General features: G+C 45.3%; 1 protein-coding gene across 6 annotated transcripts in view; it reads right to left on the reverse strand.

Moving 5' to 3' along the window:
• The window catches only part of LOC308200775 (uncharacterized protein), a 114863-nt gene that overhangs the window by 12653 nt on the left and 75281 nt on the right, over positions 1 to 26929 (reverse strand). For 4 of the 6 annotated variants that reach the window (XR_013955795.1, XR_013955796.1, XR_013955798.1 and 1 more), the window contains one exon: positions 72 to 140. The exons of 1 other annotated variant lie outside the window; for it this stretch is intronic. Coding sequence is in view for 1 of the 5 variants with exons in the window: in XM_080607088.1 (XP_080463214.1) it covers positions 72 to 140 (69 nt within the window). In the remaining 4 variants the exon portion in view is untranslated. Of the gene's footprint in view, positions 1 to 71; positions 141 to 4949; positions 5114 to 26929 lie in introns of all 6 variants that reach the window. One more of the 6 variants, XR_013955799.1, reaches the window with a different exon arrangement.

The raw sequence follows: 26929 nt of genomic DNA on the forward strand, positions 1-26929 counted from the left end.
CATATTTATGTAGGCAGGAAGGAAGCTCAATTGCCAGGAGAGTACTAAAGTCTACAAGTGTAAATACATACCAAATAAGTCAGCTTGACGAGATGCCAAGTTTGTTCAGCAGAGTATGGCACTTTACTGCTGAAGTGCTCCTGCAGGAGGGAAACCAGGAAAATGTCAAAAAGGTCAATGGGTGAAATGTGTAGCTCCATCAGGAAGCCATGAAAACAAGCTTGTATCAGTAGGATTTAGCACTATCTTGCTCACTTGCAAAGTGCCTGTTGGTCCCGCCACATTAAAGCACAAGCACTTTGCTTCAGTGTTCTACGTATTGCTGATCTAAAGCTCGCTGCTCTCTTCACATGGCAAAGTAGAAACACAATTTATAAACAATGGAGCTGGTGTACTGAGTTTAACAGCTTGAAGGCTCCAGATTTCAAGCACAAGCCCAGAGAATCAAATTCTGTCATCTGGCAATATTGAGAAGGGACGTAGATGTACGAGGATGATCCATAGGGATGATCAGAGGACTGGGGAACCTCTCCTATGAAAACAAGCTGAGGGAATTGGGGGTGTTCAACCTGGAGAAGAGAAGGCTCTGGGGAGACCTTATAGCAGTCTTCCAGTACCTAGAGGAGACCCACAAGAAAGAAGGAAATAGACTCTCAGGGAGCGTAGTGATAGGACAAGAGGTAACGACTTTAAACTAAAAGAGAGTAGATTTAGATTAGATATAAGGAAGAACTTTTTTGTTATGAGGGCGGTGAGGTAGTGGCATATGCTGCCCAGAGCAGCTGTGGATGCCCCATCCCTGGAAGTGTTTAAAGCAAGGCTGGATGGGGCTTTGGGCAACTGATCTAGTGGGAGCTGTCCCTGCCCATGGCAGGGGGTTGGAACTGGATAGGTTTTAAGGTCTCTTCCAACCCAAACCATTCTGTGATTCCATGATGTGGTGGGGAAGCACGTGAAGATTTGTAGGATTTGTATGGCCCATATTTGCTTATAAAGAATAAAGAAAATGAGTAACTTTACAATATCTCTGAGCATCACTCTCAAACCAAATCAGACCATTCACAGGCTCTGAGCCAAGGGAAAAAAAAGGGAACCTACAAAACTCGAATAAATAGTACAAAGCACTTCTGGAGATGTTTAGAGCCATCAAAATATTTAGACCCTGGACCATCCTTCCACAGAGGCAACAAAAGGCAAGATCTTGAACAGCTGAAAGATGGAGCTAGGCCAAAAAATAGTACTTCTGCTGTCACAGGTTGAATGACTCAGCTGGGAAGTCCCCTTCATCTCCCTGTTCCTATGAAGACAACATCTGTTCTACTATTTCCCTGTTCCATCCCTCTTCAGTGCAACGGCATGGAGAAGAGCAGGCTGGCCTGTCCAACCCCACTTTGTTTCTTCTGGATTAGGGGATGGAGCAGTTCAGCAGCCGGCTTCTCAAGCCACAAACTACATTCATCATCATCTTTACACGCCTATACACAGCTGGCTCTCCTGATGATAATGTGTTCTACAGTTTCCCTTCCTGGCATGGCTTATGTTAATACTCCATTAACATTGCTAATCAGAGACAGACTTCTGGCAGCATCTCCAGGGGATGAGCAAATGTTGTCCTATGCCTTTTACTTTAGGAGATCAGACTTTCAGATGAAATCCATTCCCAACATCTCTGATTTCAGCAATTAAATGAAGCTGCCACATCTGGGAGCTGTTCAATGCTGGATGCATGTGGTTCTTAGTGCTCCAGAATAAGCCCTTTTAAAACCCCTTTTATGCCAATCCTCAGAAATATGACATTTGGAACTTTAATTCACTTGGGAAATCAAAGGCTGCTAGAAAGATGAGATGAAATCAAATCAAAGATAAAAGGTACAGAAGGTCCTGAAGGTCTAGAAGTGCAGGTGCCTTCATCCCAAGATACGAAAATCTTCGTATGGCAAACCTGAGTCACAAGAAATGAAAACCAAGACACATGATACAAGTCATCCATCCATTAGAGCCTCAAGCAGGTGCACAGGATTCCCTCTAATTGCAGCGTGGCTACTGTATGCCTGATGCTCCTGAAGTCCTGCCTTCTGGGGAAGCCTCTGGGAGGAGGCAACCAGCCAATTTTTGTGCTGACCTCACTGCCTTAAAGACATCTTTGCCCTCCCCTTCTCCGGCATGTTTCCAGTTCAGCTTACCCCATCCAGAAACCTAGGTGTTAGTTAGATTTATTCCTTCTTATGTTTTGGGAGTAAACCAAACCTCCTTAAGCATTGCAAAAGGAGTGGATTTTTATTTGAATAAAGTAGAATGAGGCACCATGATTTGTTTTGGTATCAAGAAATTGCCTGGAAGTTCTAGCTGCACAGGTAAAAGGAAGGCAATTGCCTTCATTAATACAATTTTCAAGTCATCTCAGATTTCAGGTGGACTGTGATTCTCCATAGGATTCAGAGTATAAAATTAATGTTTGTTAAACAGAGAAAGCAAAAGCAAAAGCCTACACAGTGGAAATAACTTTATTTCCAAGGAAAATATCATCAATGAGGCAGAATGAAACACAAACACTGCAAAGGAGATGTACACCTCCTCAACGCCCGTACACCTCCCCAGCTCCCTCAGCAACATGCAACAGCTGAGCAGGAGAATGGTGTAGTTAAATTAGTGCAGTGAGTCTGATCAGCAAATTTGTGCTCTCATTCAAACAGATGCATAAGCCCATCTCCCAGCCAAAATTAGGACACACTTCCTTTCTACTTTTCCCTTTCCTCTCCCCTTGAAGTCTCCCTCCACCTCATGACTTCTCATCTTAAATGGAAGGCACTTCCATCACAGGAAGCAATGCCTGATGGTGATTCTCAATGATACAGGCACAAAGAACAGCTTGGTTTTAACAAGCAGCTGCAGACCAGTTACATCTCACAGCAAAGCCAACACTTGCCTTTCCCAAAAAAGCCAACTTAATTTACAGAAAAGGAGAGGATCTCACAAACAAACAATCTTCATTAGTATCTAAATGATTAAGTGGTATATGACTCATATCCATTTGGAAAGGCTTCTCCAGAGCTCTAGAGGCTTCGCCAGAACCCATTTAGATGTACAGATCAGATGCAGTAGCTGCAGGTTTTATTTCAAATGCTCTGGGAGCGTGGTTTCTGTGCTCACTTGTTTTAGAGGTCTGAATTCCAATTTCAGCTCAAGATGTTCACCAAAGATGAGGAAAACCGTATGCATATATGCAAGGTCCATGGCACACTGATATAACCTTCAGCCAGTGGTTGGAAGCAATTTCTAATGCATCAACTCCTTGCTATAGTAATGTGCTTTGGAGCCATTAATTAACTTGCTGCTCTCTGAGGAAATACTCGTTCCCTCCATCATTCACGTCTACTTAGAAAAACTGCATACCCACAAAAACCGTGTGTGAAAGTGCAAGATTTCTGTGGGACGGAGCTGAGCAGACCGTGGGCAGGTGCTATGAAAACATCCTCATACAGCACTCCAGTGCAGCTTCAGCACACCCCGCAGCACCAGCCCAATGTTGCCAGAGCAGCATGCTCTGTGCTACCGGGCTCAGGTCAGCTCTCTGTCCCCAAAAGCGCTGCTACCATGGCATCCCAAACCTCAAGTCTCTGTTTTTTCCAGCCTCACGTTCTGCCTTAGTGGAAAACGTCAATTAAGGGAAGATAAATAAATGCGTAGTGAAAAATTGCGCCTGTTTTTCCTCTACATAAATTGTCCTCCCTCTGTCTTATTTATACATTATTCAAATGTTTTCACCAGACCATTTATGAATTTTTACTTCTTAGAGCTTGTTTGCAAATATTTTGTAACATGTCCTCCATATTCAGTGCTCGAGCATGAGTGAACAGCTAGTTCACAGATGCTGCAGCTCTTTTCCCTGGCTGGATGAGGGTTAACTGCCTTGAGCGAGGATTGAGACCCAAAAACCAGAGACGATGTGTGCCTCCTATACCGTTCTGCAATATTAACTATTCTGCGATTCACTTCTGTTTTGTTTCAGCAGCTTCCCTCACTGAATCATCAGAGAGCAAAATTGCTTCAAAATAATAACCAGCTACATGGAAGGCTATTTGGAGAGGGAAAAAGCAGAGTTTTAATCTAGATTTACATACCGCTCAACTCACACATTTCTCTTGCAGAATAAAATGTGCCTACGCCTCTTTCTTCAGAGCCAGCACCCTGGGAGCCCACCCTCTCAGCCTGCCCTCTGCTTTCTGTCTTTACAGACGAAGCACCCTCCCTTACGCAACACAGACACCACTTCTGCAAAGGCTTTCAGCTCAAAAAAGATTTTTTTTTTCCAGGTTAGGAACAGTAATGAATGGATTTTAGGTAAACTCAGGCCCCACGCATCCAACTAATAACGTGGGCCTGCTGCAGGTTAGTACTTCTGAAACCCGTAATAGACTGGTCCTGTCAAAGCATATCACATCCCTGGCTTTGCCTAACATCACTGCACACTCTGCAGCAGCTCTATCCAGTGGGTAGAAAGCACATTTGTAAGATTCCACTGCACTTGTCTCTCTCTTTCACACACACAAACAAATCTTAAAGTACAGATTAATATTTAAACAACCAGGACTACAAATATCTCCCAACCTGCCTGGACAAGAAAGTTCTTGTATGGGAAAAGAGAGAGGGGAAAATGCACAGGGGGGGAAAAAAATCTTTCCAAATGGGAATTTACTTTTCTTTTGATATAACTAGGATTAACTGCATTTCATCCCTTTCTAAAGGACACGTTGGGTCCCCAGCTGTTTTTTTGCACTGTCAGTCCCTGGAGAACAAAGATTAAGAAGTTAAATGAGTTTGGGAATCTCATCTTTGCTTTTAATTAATTTGAAACAAAAGCATGCTAATGACAGTGCCACAGCAAGATCGCCCAAACTTTCCCTATCTGCATAAGGAACTGGTAAGCACCAAAAAGCCTGGGATCTTACCAACGTCTTTAACTCTTACGGCCCAAACCTTGGGGTGGAATAAGCTCTGAAGGCTTCAGCAGTTGTCACTTCCATACATCTTGTGGAGACATCCTGAACACCTCTGCTCCAAGCACAGGAGGGATCCAGCCCTACAAGCCCCTTCCCAATGGCCCTCGGAGTCTCTAGAAGAATGACAGTCAAAAAAAAAAAAAGGAAAAAAAAGAGAGAGAGAGAAACCAGCCTGATGATCTTGTTTCCTTACCAGTAGAATGGGTGGCAGCACTGGTGGTATCTGGGGAGGTTTCTGGTTTGTTGTGTTTTAAAGGCAGAGAGTGGGGTCATACTGAAGCAATAAGACCAGATAGGTTGCTTCTGGTGCTGATGAGGTGAGCTATAGCAGGAACAAGAGCTTTGGCCAGGGATACTGAAAATCTGTGTCTGGAACTGGAGGTTAAATCTGAGAATAGCTAATTTTGGCAGAGAGTTTGCAAGTGTTAGAGAAGCCATTCTGCTGAGACTACAACCTTGGCTGTCAGAAGTAACAAAAGCTCAGCTCAAACAGCAATATGGTTGAGGGAAAGGACAAGCAGGAAAGTGGACTGGAGCTGATCTTACAAGAAGATTCACTTATAGTCAATCCTGGTAAATGGAAAATAGAGTCAGAAGCCACATTTGTACTGGAAATCAAACCAAAGGAGAAGAGGATAATGCGGGACAGAGGATTTGTACCCATCAGTCTATGGTGAGGGTTTTCAGAAGAGACTTGTAAGGACATTGTGGAGGGCACAGAATGAATTTACGCACCACAGCTCTCACCACCCTAATTCACTGGGTGCCTTTCATCCATCACACCTTTGGTCTGCTCCTCTTGTAATGAGCCTACAGCCTTGCAGGAATAAGGCTCAAGGCAGCTGGCCCAGGGCTGTCCCCTTGCTTCCCTGCAGAGCTTCTACTTCCAGCCTCCTCCAGGTCTCATTTGCACAGGTTCTCAGTGCAAGTGTAATTCTACAGTACACTTTGCCATCCCACAAAGGAAGGCACTTGCTGCCAAAACAACAAGTTTCGGCACAGTAAGATGGGTTACAGAGGTTAAAATGACCACAGATGGGAAAGAACTAATCCTCTGAGTGAGCTTTGATACCCAGCAAGTCAGGAACCTACCTCTGGTTACACAGCTAAGGGGCCAGATACTTGTAGGTATATATGAGTGCAGAGAGCAACCACAAACATTTTAAAAGACCATGCCCAGAGGAAGCTTTTGTTCAGCTAAGACCGAAGGCATTAACACCAACATGGCTATGATCTGATTTTGTTTGTGCAGGTAACCAGCCCGCAGTCTGAGGTTAACTTTAGAGTGCCTTTATGGATGTGGAAAGAGATTGCTCCATTTAAATTAAACAAAGATTCCTATAGCTGCTGCTGTGCAGTCACTTCCCCTCTGTAATTGAGCACCAGCATATTTACGTGGGGGCTTCTGTGGCTGGGCGTAAGTCGTTTGCAAGATATTTTTACTGCTTGCAAGGGAATCTATGAAAAAGGATGAGGCAGAATGTCTTGGAATGCAAAGAACCGAGCTGGATTTTAACCACTGCACAATAGCAAACAGGTTATGCTTGGCTTTTTACTATTCAGCTGGTAGCAATAAAACAGTGCTTGGCTTACTTCTTTACTGAGCCAAGTTCTTTATCTTGAGAGAACAATAGTGAAAAAAAGGCCTGTAAAGGAAGGAGGCAGCCTTCTGAAAAGTCCCTTTAAGACTGGCTCTGAGCTGAATGTAGGAGACTTAACTCCTGCGCCTCCAGCTCCCGCGGTTGCAGCTCTCAAGGCACCTAGGGTTGGAAAAGCTGCAGTTCGGGCTTGTCTCTGGCTAGTGAGATAAGCATGAACATGTCATTTATGGGGCAATGAAGACAACCTGATCTGCTTCTCAAGGCAGTGCTCACCAGTAAAGTGCAGAGAAAAAGAGTCCTTCCAGGCAGTAACGGTGTGCACTTTTGCTCACGCTTCCCACTAACATCTGCAGAAGTACCTGCCTGCGTCATTGGCAGCACCGGTATCTGGGAGGATGATGTTCACCCAGAGGCTCCTAATCTTAGCATCCACTTAAGGCGGAGAAGAGACAGGCCTCAACAGCAATGAATAGAAAAGGCTTCTTAAGTAAGACTGATGGGCAGACAGATCTTCTGGTGCTCTGCTTCGCCAGCTCCCAGATCTATATCAGCATCACATACATTATATGATCTTCTTGCTCTTTGGCTGGGGGTACAGTCATGGTTCAGTGTTTTAATTAGTCTACTCCAGGCTATCTTGGCCATAAAGGCTCACAGAGAGAAAGATAAACACTATGCAGAGATCATGTTAATTTATAAAATATTCAATTAAGGAAAACAAACAGCATAAACTAAGATCATCAGAGCTAGAAGATGGGGAAACCATCCTGCTGGGAGTCACCTGCCTCTGGTCTTGGGCAAGCTAACGTATTCATCCTCTGCTCTTCTGGCAGCAGCAGGGGTCCTGGAGAACAGGGCGACCTGGGAGGTGAAGCTACAGAATAGGTCCTGCTCCAACAGGTTTTAGCAGCACAGTCCAGGGCCCCTTCACACCCTCGGGGGTAAAATCACTTGCCTTCATCTCAAGTTTTCTTCAAAGCAAGGAGAGGCACAACCCATCCCGAGTTAATCCATGTGCAGCAGACTTCCATTTCTTTAGAACCAGGCCTGCCATTTACAGTTCAGGTATCTGTAAATTGCTGAAGTCTAAAGCTGAATTTCAGAGGCTTCTCTTGCACCCAACACCATGCCAGGATGCTCGAGCCCTGCTGAGAAAAGGCTATTTTCTCCTAAGATGTGTGAAATGGGAGTGAGGATGCTGGGAACAAAAGCAGCAGCATGTTCTGCCCCCAAGGTTGGGCACACAGCTGCAGGAACAGCAACTACATTCAGGGCTGGATGTCATAAAGGAAATGAGGAGTGCAGAAAATCACAGCAGTTAGGGATGGAAAGGTCCATTTGCTCTCTCCCAGCCCACCAGTGACAGATCGCTCCCCTGTGCTTTGTCCTGTGTTTAATGACCCAAGCAGCCAGGGCCTCTGTTTACTCTCTCAGGGAATGACTCTACGACTTCAGGAAACTCCATGGGAGGAAATCTTGTGTTTGCCCCAGTTAGCTAAATGGGGTGGAAAGTGGGGATGAGGGTAAATATTGGCTTTAGCCCATACTACCCCTCTGGAGTACTTGGGTCAGGCTTGTACCAGACCTCCCACCAGCAGTGCTTCAGCAAAGTCCTCACCAGCACGAATCCCATCTGAGAACTCAGCATCTGGGCTTTGGGGACCGTCCTCCTTCCCTGTCAGGCTGTGAAAATAGAGTCCCTCTGTGTGAGCCCCAGGCAGCCACAAAGCAGCAAGCGGAGAGCCGCCTGGGCCGCTGGCCCTTGGCATTTCTTCTGCACCTTTTTCCAGCCCTTTTCCTGCAGGGCCAGTGCTGCTTTCAGAAAGGGGAAGAAAGCGGTGACCCTGTGAGTATTACAAAGCACTAAGCCTCCCTCTGGGGAACGGAGAGACGGGACCGCTCTGGCCTCAGTAAGTTACACGTGTTACTATCTGAGATTCTCATTATCTCCAATGGAAGCTGTGATTTGCTTCTCAGTTCTCATTTCTCTTTGCACACAGTTGCCTCTCCTTTTACAGACAGCTTTTCCTAGGAGTTCTGGCCCCAGAGGTTCCTTTTTCTTCTTGTGGAATTACATATGTCACAAACACCTCCAACATGGTGCATGATTCCTCATTCAAACACAGACTAGCTGAGGGGGAAAACAAGTCTTTAGATCTATACCATCCCCTGGGGATATCAGCATAGGACACACACGCATGCCAGTGATAAGCCAAACTAAACACTGGATGTCACCAGCACTCCACTGGAAACGCAGAGGAGGGAGCAGGTATCTGGCAGTAAAAACATCCTCTCTTAAAGCACAGAGTCTGGTTAGCTAAAAGAAATGTTGGCAGAGCATGAATTAACAAGGATCATTGAGCCAGAATCCAGCAAAGGAGACCTAAGTGAAGAGGTGAAGGAAAGGGTGAAAGAAAATTGCTGTCCTAACTTGGAGGACAAAGCAAGACCAAGGATGGTGTAAGGATCTCCCAGATATCCAAGAATCCACGAGTCTTAACAACTGGCAAAAAATATTGATGGTGGGTTGTAGGAGCCCACTCCTTCCCCTTCACATCCCACATACCAACATTGCCTGAGGGCTCTCTGGAAGGGCCCTGCTCATCAATACAAATGAGGAATACCTGCCACTATAATCTGACATCTCCTGATGAAGAAAGCCTACTGCTGCACCTTAATTTCTGTGCTCATGGAAGCCTTTCGCTTCCCATCACCTCACCAAGCACTCTTCTATCTCAACATCCCAGGCCAGTATGAGAGAACAACAGGATCTCAACCTGGCTGATGCTCAGATCCTATCACAGGAGAAGAGTAGACTTTGGGCAAAGTCCAGGCTCTCTTGCAGAAGGGCAAAGTGCCTGTGGAGGAGAGGAGCTGCTGCAGCAGCCTGTACGCACCAGAGCATCTGTTTGATCCACAGTAGCACATTCACACCATGTCTGGTGCTTTCTGGAAGGGCCCAACCTCACAAACACATGTTGCACAGTTGATCTAGCTGCTTCCTGCAGAAATGTTGGGATTACAGTATGTGCAGCAGCTTGGATAGACACAATCCACACTGGTCTGCCAGACATCTGGAGCTCCTGCACAGATACAGCAGCGTGGATATCCTCAAAGCCCTGCTGGGCTGCAGGCAGAATCCTCTGATTGCTGGAGAACTTTATGTCCCACATCCCTTGCAAGCAGGGATTCACACCTGTATGCGTGCACTGACAGCACATCCCTCTGGATGGAAAGAAAGAGCTTGACTGAATGGAAAGAAACAGCTCAACCGCTCAACGCAGACTTAGCCAACAACCAGAATGGAGTCCCTTGTGAGCGGAGTGTGTTTTGGCAGCAAAAGGTGAGATTTTTTTTTTTTTTATACACATCTCCCTCCCTTCTCTGCAGTAAAGATTTGGATGGGGGCTGTGAAATACAATGTGAAGCCTGGGACAGATGTGGCTTTATTCCAGACTGGGAGGTGAAGGTTCCCACCACGCTTTTCCTAACGTGAAGGGCTTCCTACCTGGCTGTGTAATTACATTTCTGTGTCCAGCTGCTTTGTTTGGTCAACTGCTTTAAGTATTCCTCTGTTTAATACCTGGCTCTGCTGGAGTGCCGAGGAAGGCAGGCACTTGAACCAACTGCCACCGTGCTTCCTCTCTCCACAAATGAAAGCATGGGAGTGCTTCACTGACCTTCGAAATACAGAGGCTTCAAATTAAATTATAACATTGCTGATAATCAGCAGACCAGGGATTAAACTGATTGGGGCCCTGCCAGACCAGATTTAGCTTTCATTAAGTTCTGCCCACAAATCAGGCCTACCCATACCCTTACTCTCAAAGTTATAATGTGCACAAGCACACAGAGGGAGAGCAAAAACCAAAGTACTTTAGCATTTAAAATTCTAATCCTTTCAAGGTCTGGAAATACCTGGGGTCTAGCTACCACACCGCCTATCCAACATCTGCCGTCAGAAGTAAAAAGCTGAAAGCAAGTCATTTACATAAGGGCTTAAGAGGGATGCAGAGAAACTACAAGAGCAAGGATGTAATCAGTAGCACAGAGAATGTCTGAAAGGAGCTCGTCGATCCCTCTGAAATACAGCAAGAGGCTTATTTAATTTTTTTTTCTTGTGTGTGTAAATTTCCTAAACAGCTGACCTAAATGAGTTCTTACCACGATCAGATAGCCTAGGACAACAGAGTAATCCTTCTAATAGGATTACGGGCTGTGCTAAAGGAGACTTTATGCTTTTATGCTCTGCATTGTAATATGTGTACGTGTACACACAGATACCGTGCCTAGTACCTGCAAAATCAACATTTTCCCCATTCACCCCTTTCATTCCCCAGACCTTCTCACACCATCTCCTGCTTCTTCCACAACCGCTGTAAAGTAGTCGTCAATCTGAGACTGAGAAAAGAGGGAAGAAGTCAAAGAGCTGAAATCAAAACTAGACAGATGGAAGCGTGGGGAATTAACATCCAAAAAGGCTGTTTTTTGTAGGGCTCCAGGGGGACAGGTATTACCTGATACCAGTCAGTGTTTCCAGTGCTGCTCAGGAAGGCAGAATAAAATTCCTGCGACTAAGCAACACGAAGGCTGGCGGAGCAGCAGACAGCAAATCAACGGGAGGTCCAACAGAGCTTTGCAGACCTCCTGGTACTCTGGGCCTGTGCAAACCAAACACTTTAACAGAGGCACACACAAAGGTATGCACCAAAGAACAAACAAATCAGGACAGATCTACCTACCAGCTGTGGGAGGACGGCTGCAGGAAGCGTGAGGGAGTCTCTGTGCAATGAGATAGAACAAAGAAAGCAAAGCACTCCAAAAAGAGTTATTTTCTGATAAAGAAGTAACTGATCTCCCAGAGAAGGGTATAGTCAGTGGCGTCTATCACATAGTCAGTCAGTCTTTAGTCAAAGGCAAAGGGATGGAGAAGTTGTCTTGCAACTTCAGACTGCACTAGTGAGACCGATGCTAGTATGCTGATAACAGCTTTCACAAATACGTTTTTCAAAGGGTCCTAAGTAGTACTCGGAGATAATGCTGGAGAGAATTACAAAAACCACCATAGGAAGCGGAGAAAATACCTTGCTGTGAGGGACCAAGAGAAGTACAAGTCACTTTATCAAAAACAGATAGTCCTCGGGGACAGCAATTTAACAACTTCCAGTAGCAGAGATCTCAAATATCAGACAGGTTTCTGCTTACACAGGAAGGAACAGCAAGAACCAGCAGCAGCTGGAAGACAAAACTAGACAAACCCAAATGGTAAATCAAGCATTATGTCTGCAGCAAGTATTGCGAGCTGGGTCAGCTCACAGTACTGCTCCTTGCTTTGCGTTCTCAGGCAGGACACGTGCCAGTCTTCCAAGAACATATACTCATCAACCGGATCATCTCCCAAGGACCCTCTGCCCAGCTCCCAGACAACACCACCTCAGCCAAGGACGAGGGGCTGAGCTCCTCCACCAGCTACCTACCTACCTACAACTTGATCTACACAGAGGCTGATTTCTTTTTCTTATTTATTTAAAAGAAGAATTGATGAAAAGCACCGGAACAAGCACTGAATCTCTCTTGGCTGCATAGACTTCACTTACCTGGAACCGTAATGAGATCTCACAGCACAGATGAGGTTATTCCCCAAACCAACAGGAAAAGGAAAGGAGTTTGAAAGATTTAGAGATGACTTGTTACTTGCCCTGGAAAGAAGTTGCTGGAGCCCTGGGTCAGTAGCTCTCCTGTGCCTGTGATTGAGTAGGTGACATAATAGAGATGACTGTGGTTGCAAATTAATTTATGTTACATCCCTTATAAATCTGAACTACCTGGCCAAAACATAATGCTTTCAGAGTGACTGAAAACTGCTGAAATATTTATAAGAATGAGAGATTACTTTGGACTAGCTGAAACAGGGGACTGACTCCATCGCTCCCTTCTCCCTCCTCCCTTGTCCAAAGAATATTAAAGCTACCTCAAAAGAAGGAAGCAACTTTTCTTTTTCATTTCCACACTGACAAAATGTTATTTTGAAATCAGAACTAATTTTACTTTTTTAAAATAGGCAATCCCTTCTCTTTCTCCATTGGCACCATCAAGAGAAAAAAAAAGGATGGGATCTACAGGAAAATGAAGGCACTGAAAAATCTGAGATTTTCTTCAAAGAACAGTGTCCAAGAAAGAAGTTGGGGAAAAAAATTTAAAAGGCACATAAGCTCCAAAGGTCAAAATTTTCACCCTCTGCCCCCAAATAGGTGTTAGGAAATAAACATTCACGTTGAAAGTAAAGTCATTTGGAATTTCATTTTTATTAAAAATGAAATAAGAATTTAAATAAGGCAAAACCTGATCATATATTTCTGTAAAAAAAATCCTAGACACTGTGCCTCAACCCTTTTAATATTTTTATTCTCATGCTACAGAACCAACTCATCTGGAAAATAAATAAGAGAGCAAGACCTAAGTGCTAAGTACCTCAGTGACTTCCAAGCAGCGGTTTTCCTGGGATGTCATTGCCCTGACCTAGAGGTAGGGAGGCTGCATGGCCCCATAGGTGTGCCTGCAATATATAATGCAACAAATACACAGGCTAGGACCCCTTCACTCCCCGCCCCGAGCCACACATAGCCCTCAGCAGCAGGACTGTGTGACCAGATTGACTTTAGAAGGGGAAGACTAGAAGGAACGGGTTCCCTTTTCAGTACTGCGACAATCCATTAAACACTCTCATATGGCCAATGCTTACTCCAAAAATTATCACATACACACCAGTGGAAAGCTTGGCCCTGAGGCTCATGTGTGCCTTAGAAAGAGGAAATCGAGCAAGAGGAAATTCATCACTGGCAGGAGAAGAAAGCACTGCTGAGTCCTGTCCTTTCGCAGCCCACCTCCCGGGCAAGCTGAGGCTGTAGCAAAGATGAGAAGAGCACAAAAATCCCTGCAGGGCTCCAGGCCTTTCTTGGACAGATCTTGGTGGTGGGAGGGGAGAGGAGGAAGAGGCTGCAGAAATGCAGTGATAACTAACGTGAGAAGCAGGAAAGCAGGAGACAGTAGAGACGGAAGAAGGAAACAGGTGAGGTGCTGAATGAAGGAAACCAGGCAGAAGCAGGAGTGTTCCCACGTGCTCTTGGTGTGGCCCAGCATCTAAACCCACATTTTCCCCAGCTGGCCCCCACCTCACATGCTTCCTTTGCATGACAGACAAGTCCCCAGACAACAAGTTTCTGTCCACCTACCCTCTATCCAACCAGCCAGGCATCCCCATGTGGGGAGCGATCCCATCTCCTCCTCAGCAGCGACCAGGGTTAAGCTCAGCACAAAGAAAGGCCTGATCTCACTTCTTTGCTGGCCCATTTGGATAACTGGTGAAGAAGTCCAGTACCGTCTCACCCGTATGACCAATATTAATTAATCCCAAGCCCAGATCCGTCCCTTTTCTTCATTGCCCACCTTCTTCCATCCCCAGCCAAGCATCACTTCCACCGAGCAGCACTTGCTGTGAGACCAAGAGCCAGGGCAAACCTAGTCCCTTTCCAGCCCGGAGCCCCAGGGTGATTTCTGGCAGCTCCCATCAGCAGCAGAAAGGGTTATTATTAAAACATCCTTTTCTCCTTTGTCTGGGGCTCTACCACAGCTCTGAGCCACACAAAAGCTGCCGGCTGGGAGAATGACAGCGCTGGGTGAAAAGCTCTCCCCGCTCCGCGGTGTGATGGGTCACACGTCCGGCAGGACCAGTGCTTCAATAGCAACGCGGAGAATTTTTAGAGGCATTTGTTTATCGCAGCCATATGCCACCGCCTGATTGTCTGAAAAGCCCAGGAGGGCATCTAAACACAATATCTCCCAGAGAGTGACAGTCAGGGCAGTCATCGCTTGGTATTAAACAGACACCTTCAATACAGATGGAAAAGACTACAAAAGAGGCATTAAAACAGCAGTTACATCCTTCTCTTACCCCTGGTGCCTGTTTCGACTTCTCAGGCTGTCATTAGGGACTGCCCCCGGGGACAGCATCAGGGAAGAGCAGCACGAACAGGCAGAGAGCAGCGCGGGTCCCCCGCATGCTGCTGGTGAGGAAAGCCCCCAGTGCAGAGCAGGGCACAGCTACCAGCACCCCTACGTTGGGCAGAGACCTCCCTTTTTTCCCCTAATGGTGATGATAAAACATGGGGAAGGATGTTTTCCCAGTGCAAAAGGAATGAAATTGCTGGAAGTTTGCTTTGGCATTTTTTGTACTCTTCTGTGTGATGGGAAAGACATTACGACGGCCTCACCTTCCGTGGGCTTGCTTCCAACCACAGCTATTAAAGCTGGTAAAAATTTTTCAAATCCTATTCTGCCTCTCCAGAGAGCTGTCTAACCCCCCAGAAACTTGTTGGTATTGTTTTCCAAGAGAAACCAAAGACAGAAAAATGATTTTACATTATGCAAGTTTGAGGTTTTTCCCTCCTCTTTTACCACTTGGGTGGAGAGGCAAACCCTATAAAATTCTGAACCTTCAAAATAAAACCCATGTTCCTCACATGGAAGACTTGGGGTTGGTTTAAAGCAATGAAAAATTCTTCACGTTCAAAAACTGCAGACTGTCAAAACTCCTCACAGAGCCATTTTGACAAGCTCAAACTATAAACCCTGTAAGGTTCGCTGCCCATTAATATTCTCGGGTGATTCCTTCCTCTATTTGATTGCCACCGAATGCAAACATCAGTTCTTCCAGATATTCTCATGTCTTGTAACGAACAAAAAAGTAAGGAAGTCAGAATAAAAAAAATTGAATATCCAAAATCTTGCAAACGAGCACTAAGTCTACCTATAACTAGATTGTCTGAGTTCATCACCCTCCCTGACAACTCCGTACAGGTAAATAAAAAGTATTTTTACTGTTTTGCACAACCGATTTTGCACACAGTGAAGCACAGCTTCTGAAGGCTGTCCCCAGCTCCAGCTTTCAGCAGCCACACCTGCTTGCTGCATTACACACCTAGGATGGTGCAACCAGGAAAAATGGGCAGGGAACCCGTGCAGCCCAGCCACAGGGATGCCCCGTGGGGATTCTTCAGACCCAGGCTGGCTGGTTAAGGAAATATCAGCCACACCAGCAGTCCTACCAGCTACTCTGACCCCATGTGTGCAGCCCCTTTACGTCACCTGGAAACGTTTATGGAGAACAGCCCCTTCTCCAGGTTCTCTGAGGCGTTGTGAAGATCTGTGCATTGCACTGCTAAGTATTTGTAGTCATTTTGGAGGGCTGTAAGATGGACCAGAAGCACCACATGTCCCTCCCTACCCAGCGGCCTGTGCCGCACAGCGAGGCTTGGCTGACAGCGAGACAGCAGCATAGATCAGCAAGGCTCCGTGCTCCTGTGAAAGCTACATCAATACACGTACAGCTGAGACAAGGGAGTGTGGGGACGTAAATACACATGATTAGATTCCCATTGGCTTGAAAGTTTCCTCGCACAGTCTGCCTCTGGGCTGCAACTTCCCAGCTAATTTAAAGCAATAGGTATACGCTGTCAGGGCTTTCATATATTAAAAAACGGAGGTGCCCGAGTCCACTCTCTAATCCTCTTCATGCTGCTCATTTTTAGTCAGGCTTTCTCACGGGAGCCAGCCCAAGGACACCTCCTCCAGCTGAGTGGGGGGATCAGCATGTCTGCAATGCACCAGCATCTAAAAAGTGAGGGAATTGTGCAGAAACGGGTATTTTTCTCTCTCCTCTCCCAAGCATCAAGCGTGACTGGCTGCTGCTGCAGCTCCGGTCCCGCTGTGCAAACACCGGTCCCCGTGCTAGCTGGGGAGAGCCACTGCCTAGATGTTGTAGGAACAAATGAGAATTTCACCTGGATGAGAAGCGCATAAATAAAATCGATAAAAAGTTTTAGGACTCATGGAATGTGCATAATGTGCTTTATCGGAGATATCGGCTCCTATGCTTAGTGGCTGCCAGGGAAAGAAAAATAAAAGGTCTCTTATAAAATTATTACCTTGTCGTTTAAGTCAACAGCAGTGATACCATGATAGAAGCCAGCAGTTATGTCACGTTGTTTTATCACTATAATTACATCAAGAACACAGTAACTGTCTGTGAGAGATAAGATGAGGGAAGCAGCCCTTCTGAAGTTCCCCGTTCGCAGCACTGGGATTTGTAGACTGGTTTGGGCTTTGGACATTATGTTCAGCTACTGTCCTTGAGCTTGAAGAGCCGTGTCACCAGAGAAATACAACCAGAGGGCTCCCCTGAGTCCAGCTCTCCTTACTCCATCTGGATTCAAAGCAACTATCAAGGTCAGCCCTTAGGCTCACAAAGGACCAAGGTGATGGAAATTGGCCTCCGGAGGCTCCCTGGGCTCCGCAGCAGCCCAGGCTCCTAACCGCAGCTCCGAAACATCCACAGCAGTCACAGGGAAAGGCACCAACGAACCCTTCTCCTGGCTGCACTTTGGTCCTGGGGAAATTTCACTCCCTGGAGCTGACTTCTCTTTAAACAACACGGCTTCTGTTCCCAGACACGATTCGTATCACCACGTTCAAAACCGGTGGCAACACTGACTCCAGCTCATCCGTTCTGCCCCCAAAATGAACTTCAGTCCCATGACTTGCACACATGCATCTGAACCTCTCACACCACACAGTGCAGATGCAAAGCAGCATAATCCCTGCTGGCCTCACTAATTCCCCCAGCATCCTTCTAACAGCCTAGTGTCCTTCAGATGCTTCCTCCAAGCAGGTAAATCCCTTACATGCCACGGAGTTGTCACATTTTGCTGTTTTCTCATCCCATCTTCCCCCTCTGCTCCAGCAATACATTGCAGCGAGGTTCCTCCAGAAACCCAGCAAATTCCCCGCTTCTATATCATGCTGACAACTCATCTGTTTTTATCCCCCTTTCCCATGGATCCCTGTATTTATTGTAAATTGTTCTGAGGCACCACAGCATAGAGCATGCGGTACAAAGGAACCTGGAAAGCTGCAATTGCTACATCTTTTGGTTGTCAACTGAGACTGTGAAAGCAAATAGTAAAAATGAGTTTCAGAGAGTGAGTAGATTTTATTTATTTTTTTAATAGCAAAAGACAAGATAGGTCACTGAGTATTGTAAGAAGAGAAAAGCTGCCAGACCAGCCCCCAAATCATTTTCCCCCTTTACTCAGAAATTCATTGGATCATACAGTCTGACAAACAGGATTCAGGCAACGAGTACATATAAGGCTCTTCTTCTGCATTCTGATCAGCAAGTTTGTTTTGATTAAAATTTGTTTTCCTCTGTTTAAAAGAGGGAAAAAAAAATAAATCAATATTACCTCCTTTGCCCTGTTTTTCAGGGCAGGGTGGAGGTTTCACTGCAGAGCCCAGCACGCAGACACTGACCCTCAGTGGGAGCACCGACAGGAGGGACAATCAGCAGCTGCCATCAGCATGGTGGCCACGTGTCCTGGTGACCAAATTCACCTCCTGCAGAAGATGCTGCCCACCTTGCAGTACTATATCAGCATTATTCCAGGCTGCACAGAAGTCCCACAGGAACCTCAGCGCTGTGGAAGATGGACCTGGGGACCATCTTCTCTGCCAGGCAGACTTAATGCAGAAGAAGATGGTGCTGGGGAAAACAAACTTGTTTACTGTTTACCACATCTTCCACAAAGGAAAGGATTGAAATAAAATATCCTCTTGTCTGAAGTCAACAGCAACAGTGCTGTTAAGGATGATCCGTCATGCCACAGAGCTTTATCACAGTAATTACATCGGGAACAAGTTTACCATTTGAAAAAAGAAAGATTACAAGAAGCAATCCACCAAAACAGCAGCAGTGTCACAGCTGAGAGATGTGCAGAGAAGAGAAATGTGATACATGAGAGAAGTTGAGAATGAATTCAGTATGGCAAGGGCCACATTTCACTAGGCTGCATTTAGGGTATTGGTGATCATGTATGCTTACAAGCATGCAATCAATAGCTCTGTAAGCACAAGATTTCCATTTGTATCCACATATGCACCTTTGCTAATTATGAAAATGCAGAGGGCCTTCAGAAAAATACAGGAGAACCCAGAGTTTTTTTCCAGATTCCTAAACAAATTACATAGAGTATCACACACACACACCCTTTAGCCTAATCAAAATCCCTGACAGCTACCCAGGCTGGAACTGTCATGCATAAGAACGAATTGTGTCTGTATGCCCCCTGCCATCTCAGATTAACAACACAACCATCCGACTGAATGCTTGACCCGTCAGCAGCTCAGTGAAGAGACCTCTGCGGTTTTAATGCCCTGTGCGGCCACACAGGGGATGCTGAATGGGATCTTGTATTGAGCCCAGAAAGACCAGAGAACACGAATCACTGGCCTCACAAGGAACTACCCATTCATACAGGTGAGGAATTTCTGCTGGCCATTTACAGAGCCCAATCTGCAACTCTGCCCTCACCTTCTTCGGACAAAAAGCATAGACCTGAATGAAGCAGGCTGTTGGCTTCTCTCAGACCTGGAGAAAGTTGCCATACACCCTGGAACAGATCATCAGGCCAGAAATAAAGATCCCCCTCTCTTCCCTATACCAGAGCTTTCCTGGTTTTCAGTACTATTTAGCTAAAGCACTTAGCTTCTGTAGCCTGTTGGGCTTGTGAAAGTGTCACAGCACCCAGAATAACATCACTTGGACTAACCAACACCATCCCAACAGCATTAGGTCAGGACCCAGACGGGCTGACAATATGCTTCCTGTGCACATCCTCTGACAAAAACAGCAGCTCTCTGTATCCAGGGCTTTCAAGCTGATACTTTCACTCAGGCTTTAATCTTGAAAATCAATTAAAAACAAAGCAAATAAACCCAAGAGATCCTCTCCCCTGGGTTTCTTTCAGGCTCGCAGGCAGGAGAAAAATGATCCTTCATAATATCATATTGAGAGCACGTAGTGGAGATGACTGTCACTCAGTCATTAAGTTCAGTTTTGCAATTCCACCTATCATTCTACAAACCAGGATGATTTCTGCATACTCGATGCACGAGTAACACACTGGAGCTTTCTGCATCCCTTATGAAAAGCCATTATAGATAAAACAGCCAGATCCCTGATAAGGCCTGGAAATGTGAAAGGCCTGGAGTGTACTGCCTTCGAAACCATTGCCAGTCCCTTCTCCTTAGATAAGTCCCACTTAAACTCAACTCGCACCCAAGCTCAGCCAAGCTTGCTTTCACACTCCAGAGCTCTTTTCTCATTGCCGCGACTACACACGTCATCTTGGCTGCAAACCAAGGACGTATGAACAGGGAAGAGGTAGAACCCAGTTTTTCCAGTAAAATGCCACTTCAGGAACAAACCAAGCAGACTTCTGTGATCACCAGATGCAAGACAAGTTGTCAGACCTGGTAGGCTTTTACATGACACTAAGTTGAATCATAATGGAAATTTTAGCTCAAGCCCTCACCTTTTGGTACCGGCAGGTGTCTCCTCCTGGGCAGCTGAATGCAGCGCTGCAGACAGCAGGGTTGACTCATCCCACTCGGTGCACGTCCCGCTGGGACCAGGCTGCTGGCATTACTTGTGTGGATGTGCGTCTGACCGGATCATGAGTCACCGTTCACAGGTAGTTGCCGGCCTCAGCCATGCAGCAAATGTCAGTCCACCTCTCATCTGAAGTGTTAGTGCCTGTTTCTCTCTGCAAGTGGATGGTCAGCTAAGCCACGCTACATGTTGAGGACTCGGATTTCACTGTTGTGTTTTATAAGGAAAGGATCGTTCTTCAAGAGTTTGAGATGTCTGCTGATTTTGTGTAAGAAGCCACTAGGACTTCATAAACACTATCCCAGTAACACAGCTCCCCTGTTCCTTAACACATCCATAACATACTTCTAAGAGTTCCCTTCAACTAAAGCTGCAGAGACACCAGCTTGTTAATTACACTAAGATAAAGGGGAAATACAGCAATTAAACTCCCATTTTTTGCATACGTCCCTTTTGATAATGCTGTCTGCTGCCTCAAGGCAACATTCTCCCACATGAGGTTTCCTGGAGACCCGCTGCTATGACTAAGCCTTCCATCACTGCCATGTATTCACGGGCTGACATCAGGGGTAAAGCTGCTCAGACTGTGGTGGCCATTGTAACATGAAATTTCTTCACAGAGCATCTCAGGATGAGTTTCTCTAGCTGCTGAAACCTCAGCAAGGCAGCTTTTAACAGCTACCACCCATAGCTGGTGGAATTTTTTGCCCCTTCATCTAAGGGAGATGAATCTCAAGGACCTACGCCTGTGAGTTGATTCTCGTGGTTACTAAGGGTTGGTCACTGGAAAAGGAGTAGAGATGGGAATAAGCAAAGTTGGTAATTGGTTAGTCTGCCTACATACCCAACAAGCCTCCCTGAGCACATGCAAACACACAGATAAGCGTATAGCACATGCTGAGTCACTTCTTACCTCTCTGTCCCTCCTATTCAAGTGATGGTTGAGGCCATTGGGTTGACTTGAGCTCAGTGTTTAAGTACTGCTCTACTTCTGCGAGCAAAGAGCCATCAAACACAGGATAATATGACAGCAGAAAGACAGCATGGAGTATTTTGCTACCACTTTTCCTCTTCAGGTTCAACAGTTGCTGCAGCATGGGAGGTTTTGTTCTAGAGATTAATGACCCTCATGAAGCAGCTGGTACACGCTACTGGTGCTAACAAGGCACAGCAAAAAAAAAAAGCAAAAGAACAGCAAACAAAAACATTCCTCCCCCCAGCAGGTACTTCCCAGGCCTCTCCAGCAAGAAGAAAGTAAGGGAAGGTAAACTGTGAACCAAGGAAGGCAACAGGACAGCAGTGAAACTGGAGCCAAAGAAAAGGTTAAACCTCTCCACATCCCAAAGACACTAAAAACCTACTGACTGCATGATTTTACACAGTTTGATAGTAAAAGCACCAACAGCATGGCTTCTTTCACCAGCCCAGCCAAGCAAAAAGCTATTTCTGTTTGTTACCTCCACCCAAAATCCAGCCTTTACCAATAGCTCAGAGACAAATGAAAAGTCCCTTTCACGACTGCTACAGAGTGTTTCCCCAAACTTACCCTCACCACTGGGGCAGGCTTTGAGGTCAGGGAGACAGATTCCTGGCTGGAGCCATTAAGCAGTGACACACTGAGGACAGTTCAGGGAAAAGGATGGTGCTCAAGGGAAATATTTAGTGCACTTTTCAAATAGAGCTAGGCTCAGAGCTTCAAATGATGGACAAACATTATTCCAAACGTTATTTAAGTGTTTAAGCTAGCTTCATCCCTTGCTTGCCTGTGGAAGACTGACTTTTATTCTACTTAGTTGAATTAAAGGGCTTTTGATCTTTGTCCCACCCTCTAACCCCTCACCAAGCAAACAAGTTTTCTGAAGAGCCAGTAGCTTCTGCTGGTCTCACCTGAATAAATCCTGAAGTCTGAAGCAGTTTCTGCTTCCATCAAATCTAACCTCAGAGAGGAGTGATAAGATGAGGTTGAGAAGAATGGAGGGAAAACATGCTTAATTAAAAGAACTTAGAAACGTCAACCACCACGATCAAGAGGTGGCTTTATTATTTTCTAAAGATCAGGAGAAAGAGGATGAAGGAAGTGAAAGAAGAGATAAAGGCCTTTGGTATTGCACAAAGTGGCCATCAAGAGCCCTGACTAAATTTTCATTATATCTCGATAGTCACTATAAAAGGAGAGGGCAATTCACCACCTCAGAATAATGAAGAAAAACACTTCATTTGAATTGTCCATAAATATGCAGTGCTTTGAGGCTGTGCACTGCTCAACATTTAAATGGCACTTTAAAAGGAAAATAAAGACATGAAGAAGAAGGGAAGATATACCCTTGTGGGCTAAGTACAGCACACCTTGGGGAAAGCAAGAAGATAAAGATCATTGCATCCATTCAACCTCCTGTAAGCATTTGCTCTATCAAGGAGAACCAATTAGCAATGGAAAAATAATGGTTCTTACTGTTGGGATGTCTGTAAATAGAGCTTTGTTACAAGCAGAATTTCCTACAGTGAATTTCAACTGTTACAGCCTGACAAGCACATGCCTCCTCTATAATCTTCGTTAGCGCTACGCAGGCAGCTGCATCCGCCAGGTTCAGACATCTCTGTGCTCACTCTAACACAGCAGCACTTGAAAGCCCCCTGCTGTGATCAGGGGTGCGTTGTACAAAGAACCATAGAAATCCTAAATAAGAAATACTCCTCGTTTTGTGAGCAACCAGCCAAACAGGCAGCAGGGACAAAGGCAGGAGGAAAAGTAGCATTATCCCCACTTTTTGTACAAGAGGCTAAAGCACAGAGAGGTAAGTGTGTGCTTAGAGCTAATCTGCTGTGCCAGTGATGCAGTCAACATGCCCTTCTTGTTTACAGGTACTTGGCTAGGAGGTCCTGATGCCTTTGTGATTCCCAGTGTTAACTGCACAGGCTCCCAGCCTGGTCGTTGTTCAGATTTGACAGCGAGAAGGACCCCACCATCACCTCTCCCACACATGCCACACCACTGTTAACTGTTGGAAAGCCAGCTAAATGAAAACTGAAATACACCAGTGATACTTAGACAAATATTCAAGCTTTTGAGCCAAAGCTAAATGGATCCTGATGTTGGGCTCCAATTCTGTCTGTCCTAAAGCTCTCTTTAGAAGAGAAGTCTTGCATCCTGCCCTGATGGACAACAAAACTGGAGAGTCCTGGGACATGCTGAGTGGAGATTTTCCAGCAGCGGAGATTTTCTACCAGCTCCCTGCTGTGGGACCAGGAGGTCCCAATCCAAGAGTCCCCTGGGGAGCATTGTACAGCTGGACAGGATCACTATAGAGATGTCTCAGGCCATTTGCTGCAGCACAGGTCACACACACCTGGCCTGATATGCATGCAGTGATATTTGCATCTTGGCCATGAAGTGGGATGCAGCCTGCTGAGGCATACCCTGTTACTGAACAGCTTTAGAGCAGTTCTGAATTTACTGCACGAGATTGTCCTGCTCAGCGAATTGCCTGCCTGAGGAAAAAGACTTTCTTGTCTCAGCTAGAGACACAGGATGTTATTCAGCGTGTGTAGGGTGCCCTTCTATAAACCAGGCTCTAGCTGAATTATAGCACGGTGTAAACAGGTCACGACTTGAAATGAGGCCAGAGTCATCAGACTCAGAAGGGATGAAAAGCACATGCTCCAGAGTAGGCATTATTCTTACGATATCTCCCCACAATTTTCTCCTCTATTAGATTTGCACCAAGCAGTTCTCTCAGCCTGACCCAGTACCATCAAATGCTGGAAAATGTCTGAACTACAGAATCCGTGTTAGGAAACAAACTAGTCACTGGATTTACTTTAGCACGCTCTTCCCACAAACTTCCCCTTTCTCCCCCTTCTCAAACATATTGCCCAAGGCAAAGTCAAATGGATCCCTGGAAATCTGAGAGATGCCCTTACACCTAGGAAAAGAAAAGGAATTGTTCAATAAGGGTCAGCCCAGGATATAGGAATCAGCCCTCCTACTCTATTTATCCATTTCTGCGTGGTCTCTAGCCATGTCAGTAGCTTCACGTAACCAGCAACACCCAAGAGAGCTGAGAAGTTTAATGTCTCACCTTCCTTGCTATTACTGGAGGAGCCAGGGGCTCTCATCAAACTCAGCTCTACCTTATCACCTCCTCATTCCCTCCCTCTTGCTTCTGACATCCTCTTCTGTAGGTGTTTCACTGTCAGCTTTGCATAGCCAGATACTTTACAAGCCTAATGAGAGCAGACAAACAATGTCTATGTCTGAATGATTAGCTGATAACCATAGACATAATCTTTGCCAAGTTTTTTTTTTAAACACAGAAATCTAGTTCAGCTTTCCTTCACCCCAGCGTCCCACTGCCAAAGCCTACAAATCACATCAACATGAGGAACAGGTGAAAATCAAAATCCAGCTCATATTGTCTGCCATCAAAAGGCTGCTAAATAATGCAACAAAATGAAAACAATTTGGTTTGGATGATTGATTATAGGGAAATTGTTCATGCCTCCAAAGCATGGCACTTCCAATCACATCTTTGTTTCATTCGTCAGCAAAGAAGCTCAGTTCCTCTCCTGGCACTGAGCCTGCACTGTCCTATTCGCTATATTTGGCACAAAGCATTGCACTGCAGCAGTTTCTTGCCCCACTCTGACACCTCACCTTGTCCCCCCCGGAGCTGCCAAGTGGTGACCATCTGGGACATGAGCATCCAGCTCCAGCTTAGCACACTACAGTGGCTCAGCTCTTCCCTGAGGCAGTTCTCCCAGCTGCTTGTATTAACCCCAAATGACACTCCCTGCAATCAGTATGAAGTGTTTGCAGCCTTGGAAAAGTCAAGAAGATTTGCAGCACCTGAGGATTTGCAGTCCCCTTCAAGAAGGATGGAAAAGTTGGAATTCCCTCCTTCATCGCAGCGCAATTATGCAATTTTAAACTGAGCTGTGACCTTCATCTCTTAAAAGGAATATCATTAACTGCCTCGCACATGAAAAAAGCACAGGGATGAAAGAAGTACGCTTGTGTCAATACACAGCAAAAAACCAGCCCCACAGGCATAAAAATACTTCTGTTCCCCTCAGCTCCTAAAATACAGCAACAAAAGGGATCTCCTAGTCCCGGACTCCAATATGACAGGCAGTAGATCTGTATAATCCTTGGAATTAATTTAGCAAGCTCTATTCTAAAAAACACGTTCTGATTTTTGCCCCCAGCATTCCCGTTATGAAAGGCTGTTTTAGAACATCGCTGTTCTGACAGTCTGAAACTTTCTTTCAATTTCCTGCCTAATTTATGCCTGGCCAGTTTTATACTCATGTTGTTACACCAGTGCCATTCTTTAGTTTAAAGAGTTCCCTTCCCTCCTGATGTTTGTTCCACAATGATACATTAACTGAACTGTCACATAAGACACGTTTAACCTAGTTTTATCATTAAAAGATAGAGACTTTATCTAATTATAGATGGATTTTTAACTCCTCAAGGAAGAGGCTGTGTTTTTATGTTGTGCTTAATCATAGAAATGTATGGCAGAAAGGCATTTCATGGGATCATCAGAGGCAGGATCAAGTATACTTAAAAAAGTATTTGTCCTAACAGTTGTTTGTCTAACCCACTCCTAAACTCCACTGAGAAAGAGATTGCCACAGCTTCCCTACACAGCCTGCTTTAGTGCTTTTACCCCTTTAGGAATTAGAAGGGCTTTCCTAATAAACATCTTAAATCATCCTCACTATAAATTCAAGCAATTTCTTTTTTGTACGCCACTGACTACGGAAAACACCTCATTAACAGCCTTTTTATAAGTACTATTTATGTGTAAGACAACTTTCTGCATCCCATTTCCATCTCTTCTCTCCTAAAATAAACAAATGCAGTGTCTTTAATCATCGTTTATAAGACTTGTTTGCCCAACCTCTTATCATTCACTTGTTTTCTCCCCCTGCTGGACTATCCCTCCAAAAATTTTAATGGGTGTAGACAAAGTTTCACATCAGTTCCAGACACCCACACTTGGATGAAGCTCTGCCATCCCTGAGCAGATTGTAATAATTGCCTCTCATATCTGGCAAAGAACACTCTTGTTAATACGGTGCTGGATACAATGAGTTGTTTTGCAGCAGCATTGCGGGGTTGATTCGTATTCTACTTGTGAACCAGTGCAACCCCAAGGTCCCCTCCTGCCGTATTGCTGCCTCATCACATATTCTCCATTTTGTGTTGTGTTTTGCCTATCTAAAAGGAGTGCTTTGCACTTGTCTTAATTTCATCTCTCTTGCTTTCAGGCAAGGTCCCTCATTTGTAAAGGCTGTTGTAAATGCTCAGCCTTTTTAGCAAGGTCCCATATTTACCTGCCACTATGACAGGTAGTGTTTAAGACCTCCAGAGAACAGAGGTAGAACGCACCCATTGAAGAAGCACACTGCTCTTCAGCACAGCTCAACTAGGACGTGGATTCAATTTCACACCAAAATAAGTGACTCTTCTAATTAACATTTGGGTTAAGTTCTCATAGTCCTGATTTTTAGAAACAACTTTTCCTGGAAGAACTCATGTATCTTCCTCCTGAGCAATCTTCTACGATGGCATCTTCTAATGACCTTCCACAAGATGTGCCCTTCAAACATTATCTGCAGCAGCAAAACCCTTCCCATCCACCACATGACACTTTCCCTATGCCATGGCAGGTTCCTCACCCCCACCAACACCCTAAATCAGCCACAACTTTCAGGTAGGACCTCCAATTTCTGCCAAACCACTGCATGATACTACCTGAAACTCTCACACACTAACACAATCTCTGACATGGATTTCTTTTAAGGACACATTAAAT

The sequence above is a fragment of the Anser brachyrhynchus genome, assembly GCF_964034855.1.
Source record: "Anser brachyrhynchus genome assembly, chromosome: 11".
Taxonomy (NCBI): domain Eukaryota; kingdom Metazoa; phylum Chordata; class Aves; order Anseriformes; family Anatidae; genus Anser; species Anser brachyrhynchus.